The 13,649-nt window shown below is 47.7% G+C and overlaps 6 protein-coding genes across 6 annotated transcripts; 1 reads left to right on the top strand and 5 right to left on the bottom strand.

The window, feature by feature from the left end:
- Window positions 1–2,346: 2,346 nt before the first annotated feature.
- F5147DRAFT_691744 (WD40-repeat-containing domain protein) lies at window positions 2,347–5,283 on the bottom strand. Its single transcript, XM_041437164.1, has 10 exons — window positions 4,984–5,283; window positions 4,354–4,931; window positions 4,185–4,308; window positions 4,027–4,134; window positions 3,921–3,976; window positions 3,419–3,868; window positions 3,073–3,367; window positions 2,910–3,019; window positions 2,743–2,859; window positions 2,347–2,688 (listed from the first exon to the last, which is right to left on the bottom strand). The coding sequence occupies exons 1-10, from the start codon at window positions 5,147–5,149 to the stop codon at window positions 2,551–2,553; spliced, it is 2,142 nt and encodes a 713-aa protein (XP_041293613.1). The 5' UTR covers window positions 5,150–5,283; the 3' UTR covers window positions 2,347–2,550.
- Window positions 5,284–5,296: 13 nt separating this feature from the next.
- Window positions 5,297–6,324, bottom strand: F5147DRAFT_691746 (uncharacterized protein). The gene is made up of 3 exons (XM_041437165.1): window positions 6,279–6,324; window positions 6,116–6,220; window positions 5,297–6,064 (listed from the first exon to the last, which is right to left on the bottom strand). Exons 1-3 carry the CDS (start codon window positions 6,281–6,283, stop codon window positions 5,470–5,472), a joined length of 705 nt encoding a protein of 234 aa, XP_041293614.1. The 5' UTR covers window positions 6,284–6,324; the 3' UTR covers window positions 5,297–5,469.
- Window positions 6,325–6,384: 60 nt separating this feature from the next.
- F5147DRAFT_753161 (SYF2 splicing factor-domain-containing protein) lies at window positions 6,385–7,591 on the bottom strand (the record flags this gene model as incomplete). The annotated part of the gene is made up of 8 exons (XM_041440236.1): window positions 6,385–6,632; window positions 6,685–6,781; window positions 6,837–6,964; window positions 7,020–7,192; window positions 7,240–7,312; window positions 7,340–7,360; window positions 7,382–7,500; window positions 7,540–7,591. 8 exons carry the CDS (start codon window positions 7,589–7,591, stop codon window positions 6,564–6,566), a joined length of 732 nt encoding a protein of 243 aa, XP_041293615.1. The 3' UTR covers window positions 6,385–6,563.
- Window positions 7,592–7,712: 121 nt separating this feature from the next.
- On the top strand, window positions 7,713–9,056 carry F5147DRAFT_148458 (HSP20-like chaperone). Its single transcript, XM_041428276.1, has 7 exons — window positions 7,713–7,899; window positions 7,972–8,072; window positions 8,134–8,188; window positions 8,240–8,477; window positions 8,556–8,581; window positions 8,633–8,781; window positions 8,860–9,056. The coding sequence occupies exons 1-6, from the start codon at window positions 7,840–7,842 to the stop codon at window positions 8,747–8,749; spliced, it is 597 nt and encodes a 198-aa protein (XP_041293616.1). The 5' UTR covers window positions 7,713–7,839; the 3' UTR covers window positions 8,750–8,781; window positions 8,860–9,056.
- Window positions 9,057–9,886: 830 nt separating this feature from the next.
- On the bottom strand, window positions 9,887–11,678 carry F5147DRAFT_148532 (uncharacterized protein). The gene is made up of 7 exons (XM_041428277.1): window positions 11,406–11,678; window positions 11,227–11,356; window positions 11,069–11,167; window positions 10,857–10,916; window positions 10,661–10,798; window positions 10,372–10,609; window positions 9,887–10,314 (listed from the first exon to the last, which is right to left on the bottom strand). The coding sequence occupies exons 2-7, from the start codon at window positions 11,336–11,338 to the stop codon at window positions 10,230–10,232; spliced, it is 732 nt and encodes a 243-aa protein (XP_041293617.1). The 5' UTR covers window positions 11,339–11,356; window positions 11,406–11,678; the 3' UTR covers window positions 9,887–10,229.
- On the bottom strand, window positions 11,652–13,181 carry F5147DRAFT_691777 (uncharacterized protein; the record flags this gene model as incomplete). The annotated part of the gene is made up of 6 exons (XM_041437166.1): window positions 11,652–12,019; window positions 12,053–12,488; window positions 12,541–12,647; window positions 12,703–12,831; window positions 12,892–12,983; window positions 13,032–13,181. Coding segments are annotated over 6 exons (981 nt in total), but the record flags the coding sequence as incomplete, so codon positions are not given.
- Between the last annotated feature and the right edge of the window lie 468 nt (window positions 13,182–13,649).

Raw genomic sequence — 13,649 nt, forward strand, 5'->3', positions numbered from 1 at the left:
CTTGTTCAACATATGCAAGTGGTGACCTTCAGTCGTTACTTTTTATTGACACACTCATGTCATTCCACTACCAAAGCAGATATTTGAACGCTATTTGCCTCATCTTTCTCATTTGCTCCTGAAATCAGCACACGGGACAATCAAGTAGTGTGGAGAGACAGTAACTGCAGCGCTGAACCGGGGTAGAATAAAGTGAACCCACAAAGCAAGTATATGTTCTCAGCATTAGATCGACGATTCGCAAGAGACACTCGTTCCAGAGCATAACACGAATTATGAGTTTCGAAGGGCCTGGTTTGTTCCCTCGGTACCTAATCTGATACGGAGTCAAGTCGGAATTCTTGAATCCTCACATCTATTTTCCGTCAGGGTTAACAAACAAAAGCAAGTCTGGTTATGCTCTGGGTAGACATCGATGAGAGCTACTTCTAAAATGCTTTTCTTGCTGAATCACGCTCGTCCGTCCAAAATGATGAGCGAGTGTTTGACCCCTACCAGACAACAGCCATGTTCCCTGTGCCCATTGTGAAGATCTACCAATATTTCACTCTTGTCTGTATCGCATGAACGTGCTCTGGAGCCCGTACAACATCCGTCACCAAGTGGATAACGGTGAACATGCCACGATAAACCTACAAAGGCATCCTGTCATTTTCACATCAGCTGAGTGGGGGCAGCGCATGGAGATAGTTGTGGGTGCAAGTCAATTGAGGAGGGATGCTGAGACTTCAAAGGTTTAAGCAAAATTTCAGCAAACTTAGCCGAAGTCAGAAACTCGACCCTAATCCAACGGTCGAAAGGATATTTTCCAGGGTTCAATTTGTAGTCAGATTGCAGTGTTTTCCAGAGGATGTGCGATGATATGGATAGGATAGTTAATAAGTCGGAAAAGACTCTGCTTATTGTACTTACCCTTGAGGGTGGTGTTATGACTTGTCACACATTGGATTGGCGTCTGGTTGCAGATCCGTTTACTGTCGTTTTATGCATGTTATTCTCCTCTGATTACTAAGGTCTGGTCAAATTTTCGTTTCCACGATGAATGTAGTATATATAGTTGACCATGAGCAAAAGGATCAGTACTTATCGATTATCTCCCAGTATCCGGTTTTGCGTTTCCCCATGATAAAACTCTGAATTTCCCCTAGTATCCATGGGACTTCTGAGCAGGGATCGTCATGTCATCTATCGTGGGCCGGATGCAATAACGGGTTTGAATTGCACATTTCCTAGTGTTCCAATGGCAAGAGAATGTCGGAGACAGAAGAAGTCGAATCTGAGGTCTGCTGGCAATATTTGTCTGAGTGGCAATGCAAACATCTGTTTATAAAAGAGTATTTCAGGTGGGCAGGTTTTGACGCTATTCAGGACATAAAGACAAGTGTCTTTCCTACCGTCTCCTTCTGAATTATTTTCGAGATTCCATATTACATCTCACACATAATGCATCTCTCCTTCGTCCTCGCCGTTATTGCTGCTTGCAAGTTGACAATGTCTCTTGTTGGTGCTGACAGTGATTCGGAATGTCCCTACACCTGCAACGTCAACGCCCATAATCCTTGCTGCTCTGGCTATGATTGTGTGCCAATAGTATATGACAGCGAAGTGAGTATGAGTCGTTTTCATCTTCATAAGCATGTGACTCACCGGCCTGGTAGGGCGATGTCGTATTTGAGTGTAAGCCAGAGCAATCGTGACAGCGGTTCGTGTTTCTGCTTTCGCATCAGTGTAGTGTGGTTGACGCCATGACGCGTAAGTAGTTCTCGAGTACTTCATTGCTGAGCGCGCGGTTGTCGCGGTGAACAAACAAGTTCACCTTACTTGAATATCGAAGGTTGTAAATTATGTAAAGGAACATCTCGGACACCGTTAACTGCATGAGATGTAACTGACGTACTCACGACGCGTTGTTTTACGTCTCGTTGTAAGATTGCAGGATATCAGTAATTTATAAAGGCCTCACTTGATGGGATGGACGGGCGCACTCGGAATCAAGTTGCTAGCAGCGGTCCATCTCATGCTGTGCCATTTGCACGTGCCCTCCTTTTCTTTTAAGCTGCAAGTTGCTCTTCCACACAAAGATCATTCGTGAACGAGAAGTACTGAAGTGTCGCGTACATACAACGAATACCCCACCTGAAATCGCGTAGGCTAGCACTAACGTCACCCATAGATCTTGCACAATGACATAACGCTCATGCACTTTGTGTGCACCGTGCAAGGTCCCCGGATCAATTGAAGTATCGTGCGGTCCTCGCAAATCTGATATTTGGCACGTAAGTAGATCCTTCGGCCTTTTTGTCCGGGGACGCACACACTGAGAACTAGCAAGAATCCGATGCATTTCTTGTATGTGATAAGCCTGAATTCAAGCCGCGAACAAAACTTGGAGATGTATGCATCTTCGTGTATGCTATTTCATCTATCCGGTGTGTTGGTGCTAAGTTATAACCAACTGGACCTGTCTGCACTAAGTGGACGTATATATAGATTCTAATTGGCGCCAATATTCTCGACAGTAAAGGTCCTTAGGACCTCTCCAATCGAGAATCAGAGAGTCCATATCTTTACCGCAGCGTCGCGTCCGCCCGACACGAGGTACCGGTCCATGTATCGTAGGCGCTCGACGGGTTGCGTATGGCCATTCGTGGAGAGAGACGAGTGTTGCATACTCGTGCGATTATAGATCTGTGGATATAGGGAATTAGTATCCAGTAATACTCAAACAGCCAAAAAGTCCACCTTCACGTTATTTTCACCAGTAGCAGCAATAACTTTGCGGGTGTCGAACTGCAGCGCGGTTACAGCATGATCATACTTGAGGGTTTCGAATGTGCCGCCTGTCCTAACGTCCCATATCTGATGACACACTTCAGAATGTCACTGGCCAAAGAAATCAACGTGCATACCCGTATTGACTTGTCGAGGCTGCCGCTGGCAATATGCATCTCATCAAACTGAAGACAGGTCACTGGGCCGGTATGTCCCATTAACGTTCGGTGGGCCTGTCCCGTCCGCACTAGAGATAGAATTTTCACGTCAAATGCAGCAAAAGTGACCAGAACAACTTACTGTCCCACATTCGTACTGCCCCGTCCCCGCTACCGCTCACGAGTCCATAACCCCAGAATTGGACTCCACCCACGAAATCTTCGTACATGTCCCAGCTACCGTCTGCGGAAGGAGGTGTAGGAACGGCGAAGTGCCCCGCAGAGGCAGCGGCACTTGGGAAGGTGTGATTTGGTATGCCAGTGCCTGATATAGTGGGCTGTGGATGGGAGATAGCCCATAGAATATCCATTGTCATGACACACTGTCCAGTCGCAAGGTCCCATTGACGAAGTGTCTTATCCGAAGCACCAGTGACCTGCATACGAGGTGAGACGACGTGGAGCTGGAGAACAAATGAAAGATTTACCAAACACTCATCTTCAAAGTAAAGTGCAGTGACAGCCTTACTGTGCCCTTCAAACAACCTGATGCACGGTCCAGCCTGGTCAGTCGTGCCTGCTTCACTAGGTTCATTTGACCGAATTCCATTTGGTTTTTCGACCAGTTCCCCATCATAAGCAGCACCCTCGTCTTCTTCTGCAACATCGGCAAGACCATCTCTCTCCCAGTCTTCTTCGTCTACTAGTCGAAGGTCCCAAAGGCGCACGCTGCCATCCTCTGCACCAGTCAAGCAAAGGTTATCCTCAACTTGTATGCACTTGACGGCACCGCGATGCCCACGTAGACGTCCGATTTCAGAGCCTGTCATCAAGTCCCAAAGTCGTGGTTGGGAGTCTGCTTGCGATGCGCTCACAAGCGTTCCGTAAGGTTCGGAGAAGTCGAGGGCGGCAATTGGTGTTAGGTGACTTTCTAGGGTCTGCAACCAATTGAGTGGGATTTGAAAGGATGAGTTTGGATGCTAAACTCACCATGAATGCGACCCCTGGTGGGAGCTCGTCATGTTCTGACGGTAAGAATACGGGACCTTCAAGACATGATAAATATATGCAATAGACAAATTCGTAACAGGCGTACCTCTCCGCCGCCGTGAAGGGGCAACATGAGGTGCCGATGCGGTTTTGGTGTTGTCACTCTGGCGGAAGGCAGCTTCCTCGAATTCTATTCGTTCCTGCACACCCTCAACTGTCCGCAGATCAGCGAAGTTTCGTATGCACAATTCAATTGACCCTTACGCTCATCATCCAATTCCAGCTCATCCTCGTGCAATTTCAAGAGGTCTTGTTCCAGACTCCCTCTTATTGAGTCCAGCGCTTTGATTTTATTGTTGATTTCCGCAATTTCACTGTTAATGAGACTCTGCACCACCTTAGAAAAGTTGGGATGTGAGACAGAGAAACATACCCGTCGAACATGAAGATTCTCCTTGTCAAGTATTATCTCCTGTGTCTGTCGTCGAAGTTCATCCTTGCCAAGTGCCTTTGCTGAACTAAGGCTCTCCCTGCCTCGTCTCTTCCCCTTTCGTTTCCCTCGTTCATCAAGACGTGAAACTACCACCACATCTTCTTCACTTGCAATGCTTCTCTCCTCTTCATCTTCAATCATCATCCCTCTCGCATTCATCCCTAGCTTTTTTAGTCCAATCCTCGGAGTCTCGACATTCCGCATCTGTTTGCGACGTGTCCGGTTTTTCTCCGAGCTCGGAACAGTGGCATTAAACCCGCGAAGTAGGCTCACGTCAGACGCCATGCCCCCCGCTTCTGGAATCTCAGCGTCCAAGAGCTCATCCGTTGCCTCGATGATCTGAAGATCCCGCGACGTGATGCGGCGCGTACCGAGGGTTAGACGCATTGGGGCGCGTCCGAGGGTTGCAAAGTCCATCCGGGATCCTCCGGGAGCTGAGGCACCAAGAGAACTTCGCGAACGTGAAGACACGGTCGCCGCTGCGTTAATCATACGAGGAGTCATTATTACCGGAGCAACTGGAAAGAGTATATTAGATGACTGTGATGAATAGTACCGCGTGTTGCTCACGGTCTGTAAGAATGCGCGAGGAATCTTTCTTCTTGTTATTGAAGGGCGCAAATAGGGTTTTGGACACCAAGTCCATCTTACTGTGGACTGTGGACTGTTCCGGGTCCAACGCTGCACGGGTAATGTCTGGCCGGTTGGCTGACTTTCCCTTAAACTTTGAGGACATCTAATCGCATTCCGCACGAATACGAAAGAATGGGGAACTGAGTAGGCTGATGAAGATATACTTATACGAAGGAGAGTAAACGCAAGTTTTCTGGTTCTGAATGTCTCTGCCGGAACACCATGGCTGGAATTCACACGCTCGACAGCATTCACAGAAGGCACATGAACTTAAAAGTATACAACAGGTTACAAAAGTAGTGCTTGTAATCTATAATTAAAATATTGATACAAGCAGTATGCGTCCTACACTAATTTTCCTGTCGACCTCAAGACCAATGAAAGTCAAGAATGAGATCAAAACCGTACGGATTGAGGTCATATTCAAGTGGTCGACGAGGGGGGTAGCGGCGACGACATCAGGGATGGCTTGGAGCTAGAAACTAACGTTGTTGTCGGTGTCGGTATCGTTGTCGTGGATAGTTCCGTATCTGTGATGGATGGTGAGGCTTGGGCCTCTGTTTGGCCGAACATCGAACGGAGCGCTGATAATGTGGACTTCTGGGTGGATATGACGTGTACGGTACGATGAATTGCCGATAAATGCGTCTCCTCAGGTGATGATGTTTCTTCCTCGGCGTTTGGTAGCTCCTCCTCTGCGGTGAGCTTCTCTGCACGATCCTTCATCTGCTGCACCATATCTGCAGCCAGTCTCTCCACACTTTCCCTCTCCCATTTCTGCATATCATATGATTCGAAAACCCCCGAAGTAAAATCGCACCAGCATCTGTCATTGACGCGAATTATGGGTGGAGTGTGTTCGCGCAGGTCGAAATTGGGTGGCAAGGTTACATTTAATGCGTCATAAAAGGTGGTGATAGTGGAGGACCATGGAATCGAGAGACGCGTCTCCAATGGGAATGACTGCCAATAACATGATGACAGAAAGAGAGCTCCGAGAAGTACAATGCAGTAGAAGCTATGAACATATCAGTACCACCTCAACGCACCCATAGCACAGTACCCTCACCATGGTTTCGCGTGCAAAGCTAATGAAAACAGGAACAGCACCAAAAAGTATGGCTGAGCAGTTGGGAGAGGCAAAAGTAACAGCGGTAGGAACCACCTTGTGCACCTGGTTGATACAGAAATCACAATTAATAAGTCGTTTTGCCTTTGCTTCAGTAACTCACCACATGAATGATGATTTCTGACCTGTCCTTTATGTAAGTACAAACGCCGCAATATGCAAATGTGTGACTGGTGACGGGATCTTAGGATGTCACAACTTATCACAACAGGTAATCCAGATCTCAAAACAATGTACAGGGCACGATGTCGACGTAAATATAAAGTCATGAATTAAGATTACAGTGAGTAAATGTGGGTACTCTAAGTGCAAGTACTCTCCCGTAGTCAGACCTCGAAAGAAGGAAGTCAGTCATTACTTGTCAAGACCTGGCTCGAGATGTGAGGGATCATAATGCTGTTCCCCGCTCGAAACTGGCCCGAATCTCTGAGGTATATTCATCGTAGTATCGTGCAATCTGTTACTCGTCAGCTCATATTTTCAAGGACATAAACAATGCAATGACGCACCTTTTTGTTGAACACCCGATTCTGCTCATTGATATAAGTAATGTCCCCTTCATCCTCATTGAGTCTCTTTCGGGAAAATTTGCCTTTCTTGTCGATGCTACGGTGCGATGATATTGTCAGCACCGCAAGGACCAGGAAATGTAAGAACTCCCTCTCTATTCATCTTAGCAACCACTTTATCAATGTCATCTTCAGTAGGTTTGTTGTCAGCATAAAGTAGAGTATTGGCATCTCGGTAGAAGCTTTCTGCGGCCCTCCGTTGTTCAGCAGACGGGACAATCTAAAAATACACAAGTTCAGTGATACGATAGAACGAAAGGGTGGGCAGAATTGACTTGTCCACCTGACGGATCAAAGGCTATGAGAGCAGATGAACTGCACCCAGAATTGGCAAGCGAACCAAGCGCCAACCCCAGTACGACTTCTTTCTGTCGGCTGTATACAGTGAGGTCTGGTTTAATTAGGTCAAGATCCTTCTTGTAGCGCCGTCGAGCCGCGTGTGTATCGTCTACGCAAGACTTAAGCAAGAGTGACATCATGCAAGGAAGGCCGCACCATGAAACTCGTAGTCTGCTCTTCGTGCTTTTCTCGCTTTCCTCTTTTCCCAATTATCGTTCTCTTTTATTGTCTATTCCCAATTCTTCTACCGTTCCACATCCTCCCCCCGATCCTCGGCCTAGGCCTGCGTGCGCAACACCTCCGCAAGTTTCCGCTGACGTTCTAGTCGTGCAGCATCCCTCACCATTATCTTTGCTCTAGCAGACTCCTCAATGAGGTAAGCACGATTGGCTTTCGTAGATGAACGTTTCAAGAACGCTGTGGTAGAGTGAACAATAAGTACGAGGTAGGTAGGACCACGCACCATCTTGGCTCTCAGCTGCTCCAACTTTGCTTTTCTTTTATTCATCGTTATCTACTTCCTCCGCTGCCTTCTCTTCGTCATCTAATGAAGACATTCGTTAACCTGTTCAGGCCTCAAATGTCCATCGTCTTCGATGTTCATGTTGTGGACTAGGGCAGGCGACTTCACGTGATCTTGTGTGGCTACGTTTGCCGATCTAGCTTCAGAAAAACTAGACGTTTCTTCGTCTTTCTGCGTGATTCGAAGAAAACGTTTACAATCTCTTTCTCAAATTTACAATCACCCCAGACGCGATGACAACACATCCTGAAGTTCTATGGGCTCAACGTAGCAGTGATTCTGTTGCTGACAAGGTATGTCTTGACTTTCCAATTTCATCTTTGATCATTCCTGTGCTGATGATCCACTCCGCGATTGCGCGCCAGAACATCATTTGGTTGACTGTGAACGTGCCAGACATTGACGAATCAAGTCTCCAATATGAATTGACGTCTACCGGAGTTTCTTTCAAAGCAGCGTCAAAAACGTAAGTCAGCGCTCTATCAACCCTTTGAATTTGTGGCTCCAACATCATCTACCGACATCAGCGACAAAAAGGCATATGCATTCTCGCTCCCGCTATTCGATGAAGTAGACACAGAAGTATGTTTCTTTATCATACTGTCCAAGTATGCGCCACTCATGATCTCTTAGGCGTCTCTGAGCAAATTGAGCTCGCGCTCTTTCACGGCGGTACTACGAAAGAAGGCCCTCAAGGCTGAGTACTGGCCACGACTAACGAAGGAAAAGACGAAGCTGCCGTTTGTCAAGACCGATTTCAGCAAATGGGTTGATGAAGACGAACAAGATGGTGCCCCTTTAGAAGACGATCTCGGCGGCATGGGAGACATGGGCGGTATGGGAGGCATGGGTGGTATGGGCGGCATGGGAGGCATGGGAGGCATGGGCGGCATGGGAGGCATGGGGGGTATGGGAGACATGGGTATGGGTGGTATGGGCGGCATGGGAGGCATGGGCGGCATGGACTTCAGCAAGGTAGGTCACTTCTGGAAACATCTACATCGTACTGATTGCAACAATAACCAGATGATGGCTTCCATGGGCGGGGCTGGTGGTGCCGGCCCATCAGATGAGACCGCTGAGTCTGATTCTGATTCCGATGGCGGCCCACCCCCTCTTGAGGATGTTGAACCCAGTGCGTGACCGATGGAGTAGCCCCTAAAATCGGAAAAACTGTACGCTGTAGATGCGATTCCGTTGTTTGTCATTGCCAATGAATCTGCTTATTGCACTATCATTCTTGCAAAATCCAGCAGGAATAAGTAGGTGAACGTGTACACGGGAAGGACGTTGTGTACCAGACACATCCCACTTCGCAATGTCAATTTTAGGTCGAGCATGATAGGTGAAGGATTCATTTCCGCACACTGTCAACTATCATGTCAAGCTCGAGATCAGCCTGGCTTATACTCGTGCTATGTGTGTTTTAGTGACATAGCCCTTGATATACGCCACAAGACCGTTCGTGTTTCTGAGTGGCGATGGATGCAGTGTGACAATGCGACCGTCACGTGATTCTGTGGCTGTTCGAAGTGACAAGAGAACACATTGGTTCCGGTCGACTTCCGAACCCTTCAAGAGATCTACTTGAAAGCCTACAGCCACTTTCATATTACAGGGCACTCTGCCTGGACAGTCTGCGATCGAAGGCGAGAGTCCAATGATGCTGCGGAACCCTTGGCTTGTCAGTTGTCGACAGTCTGAGCTCAAACACGCTACTTCTACTTTACGGTTCCCTCGCTTTCCGTTCGCTCGGTCCAGATGGTGGATATATGTATGTATGTATCTCGATCGGTACTTTACTCTGTTATCCGTGCGTCGCATGATGGGCTCAAACAGATCATCGCAAGGAGTCAGGACGCAAACCCGTTGCACGATTTGCACTCACATGGGCGATGGCGCGGCTCCGATCAACATATGTATGGATGCAACGTCGGAATGTCGTGGTTCATGGCATTAATAATCAACTCCGAATCTTTAATTCTCTACTCCGAGTCCCCGCTCAGCACACCTCATCTTCTTGCTATGTTCATTCGCGATAGAGGAACCACGAGTCCGCGCGATTTATTCCTGTTCCTTTCGTGGCCCAGATGGATGAAAGCGCATCTGAGAAACAATGAATTACAGTCATCTCAGACAAAGGGATTCCGCAAACACGTAGAATAAACTGTCTGGGCATCAAGGGCCGGGTTCATTACTAGATGTGCCGGGTAATTGCAGCTTGCCACTCCGTACGAGTGTGGGCGGGCAGATCACCGACTTCCAGTAGCGATACATCAAGAAATGGGTTTGTCTACATAAACCTCGTCTAAAATATACTTTGAGATACCATAACTAAAATAAATACGACGGATCCTCGACCAAGTATCTCCTCCATGCGAAACACTTTGCAACCGTATCCTACACAGTACTGCTAGTCTGTACATGTACGCGCTCCTGGAAGACAATCGAATTCATGCTATCTTCTGCGTCGGATTCGGCCACGAGAGTAACGTGATATCGTCGAACGCTAAGGATGAGGCGTGGTCCCAGCACAAACATCTGCACGGACGATAAAATTTCCATAGCACCAGCGAATATGTAAACTGCTACAGAATTCGAATTCTACAGAAGCGACGAGCGGTCACATGGAGATGTCAGTGACATGTTGGCGCACCTCGACCTCTCGGGAGAGAACAACAAGCTGGAGGCAAGAGACACCAGCAAAACTAGCACATGCGGAACTTGAGCAGAAAACGATAAGCACATTCGCATTACAAGCTCACCCCGCAAAACAAAGCACGCGAGATTCTATCGGCACTCTGAAACAGTCCCCGATGGTCGATCCCGTCGATGGGCCGAGTCGTCGCAGGTCACGGAAGCGCTTCACAGCGATCCAGACTGAAAGACACAGTGCAATGACCTCCCAAACAGTGTTGAGCATCCAGACCATTGATATCAGAAGCTGGGAATCCCCCTCAAATCCGCCACCGCACATATGAATGCCAGAGAGTATGAATTCCTCTGGTATTTGTCTCATTAGCTGTGGCCTTCAATTCAACAAGTAACGCTTACCCAATACGAAATCATACTTGAGTCCTATGATCGTGATTACTCCGTAGGCGATGTTTACAGCTAGGAATATGATAACAAGAAAGATAAGTATTCGCCTAGATCTCTGATACATGGCATGCAACCGAGCAATCATGATGACTTGGATCATATTTCAGTCGAGTCAATATCACTGAGGTATCGCAGCTGGGCAACTCACCGCCCAACATGGCAGTTGCGACCACATTTGTCCCATTTGTTGCATAGATTATGATATTGCCTGGAATACCTGATTAGGGGTGACTCTCATACCAGGATCAAACGCTCTGACTCACACCTATTGAGTGATTATGTGGAGCCAAGTCCAATGGCCAAATCGCACTCTACAAATGAATATATTCATTGGATAGGAATGAAATGATTGCGGAATACTCACTGCATCTGTCAACGAGACCAACGTAGTGGCTCCTGTGTGCCGCCGGTCAGAAGAATCGAACAAGGTACATATGAGACATACCCAGAACATTGACACTGATAATGAGAGATGGGCGATCAGTACAGCAACTACTTTTTGGCCTCGATTAACATACACAGAATATGGTATTCCAGCACAGCGTATCTAGAACATTTTGGAGTCAGCACAACCGCCAACCATGCTATGGTATAACATGAGGTACGAACGACTAGGTACAGCACGGTCATGAGAGACCAGCGTTGGGTCTGTCGTAAATTCATGGTTTTTCCTCTGATATGGGACTTTGTGACTCACCCAAATGAGGTCAATCTATGACGTCTTTGTTAGCAAGTTGGCTGCTCCGGCAATAGCACCAACCCACCTCTTCTCCGAGTGTCAGTACTGGAAGTATCATGAGAATATCAACGGTTTTCGAACACTGTGCTGCTCACCCCAATTGTATACCACCACGAAGACTGCGGCAACTGCAAAGCCACAAGTCAATATCAAATCAAGACATGACCAACTGATATGGCGAACCCTTCCAATAGCTGTACACAATGGTGCTCGGTTTCAACTTAAGCCCTAAGTTTCGTCAATTCCCGATGTACCACCCTTCGTCTTCTAGAAGGGCGACAAGTTGATGTAGTTATCCCTAAGTCAGTGTCAGGCATATGCATTTGATCATCACTAGTAGTACATCTCGAAAGCCTGAAAATATGCACTCAGCCACCCCCACGGTCCCATTAACAGAACAACAATCGATAAGAAAAAAAAACTCACGAACGCAAATCATGCCTTGACGGAAGCTTGGCCCTCAACTACTGGACCGTAATTTAAGATTCTTGGACAAATGTTTCGGCTACGTCGGGGAATACCAACCCAGAAGATATATCCAGATTCCATATCGCGGAGAGAACGATGCTCGTCTGGGATAGACCCAGTCCAGGTCTTAGTTGCACATGATATGGTTTGGTATGGAAAAACAAGGGTAAAGAGGTGTCTTACCGCACATAATACCGCCGCTCGTACAATGATGAAGGTTACATCTCATACATTTATTCAAATACCAGATGAGACATCCTCCACTACGTGGTTTGCATTCAAACCAGTAGTGGCGGCCGACACAGTCGTCACAGCTTCCCCAGTCTTCTGCACCACCCCGCGCGTACTCGAGCCAAGGCCTGGCAATACGTAGCCCCCGGTCAATGATGCGCTGCTTGGCGATAAAGAGGACCCGAGGCCAAAAAACACGAGGCCGGAAATAATGAGGACGCGGTCGACCCAGTCTGTCTTTTCGAGTGCGGTGATGAGTTGTTTGGAAGTGCCCAGGATGTAATCGAACTTGTCGTGCGTCGTGCGTCGTGGATACGGATTGGATAGTTGCGGTGGATGACTCTGTGAAGCGGACGGTAGATATTAGAGAAAAATGATACCACTAAAAACTTGCCTAGTAGTTGAGAAGACATAACACAGCGCTCAAGCTCTTTCTGCATTAGTCCAATGGTTCGTTGAAGCGCTTCGGTGACATCATGATTGGCTTTCATGACGTCTTCGCTGTAGGTCACGAGTTAGCTGTATAGGAGGGAATGAATACATTTAGCGCACGAACGTGATTTTTCCGCTTGAGGAACTTGTACTTTTCTGCGGGGACCTCAACAACTCCGCTCGCTGTGACCGACTTTTGGAGTCGATTGCGTGTTTGGACGCTAGTACTGCTGCTCGAGAGTTTTTGCGTAAACTGGTATCAAGAGAAAAAAAACTGTCAGAGGGTGGCAAAAATACTGAAACGGTCACATGCTTGATTAATAAATCACGAAAACTTTGAACTCTTCTCCTCAGCTCTCTCCTCGCCGGTTCAGTCCTGTGGTCGTCGACCAGGACATCCAGCTCCTACAAGTGGTGAGTATTGGTTGAACCTCGAAGTGTGAACTGAAATACCTCAATTTGCCTCGCCAGACCTTCGATGTCCTCCCTTACTTCCGCAGCACATGCTTGTTGCGCGGTCAAAGGACTCGTACAAGCCCTCAGACGAGGGATCTGTAAGGTAGAAAGGTCGTTGTGGTGCCGTTCAATGGAATCGATTAAAGAAACAGCTTCAGGATCTAGCGTGGGGATTGGTGGCATGTCTGAAGATGGACGCTACGTAGTACAAATACAAATATAGCGGGCCTTGGGATTTTGCCGCAAGGGCAATTCTGAAATTGGGTGCGGCAGTAGCTGTGCACCACCGCCTCCGTGGCATACGGACCTCCTACTACACAAGAACTCGAAAACTGCAGTCCTCATTTGTCGACACAGAAGAGCGAGTGCATTGGAATCGGACGGTCCATGGCTTTGTGGTGACTAAGAAAGCTCACCGAGAAGGACCAGTTTGACAGACAGTACAGACCTGTCTATGGAGCTTGAAGAAGCCATCAGTCATCACTAGTATCGCGTCAACGCAAGAAAATATAGACAGAAGGCAAGCAAGCGGCAGTGCCTCAAAGCTGCATTGCCCGGCTTTGTTTGCATCTATTTTCAACACTCCCGTCTGGCAGCCCGTGAGGAAAGTTGAAG

Source organism: Suillus discolor, assembly GCF_016758755.1.
Source record: "Suillus discolor strain FC423 chromosome Unknown F5147scaffold_23, whole genome shotgun sequence".
Classification (NCBI taxonomy): Eukaryota; Fungi; Basidiomycota; class Agaricomycetes; order Boletales; family Suillaceae; genus Suillus; species Suillus discolor.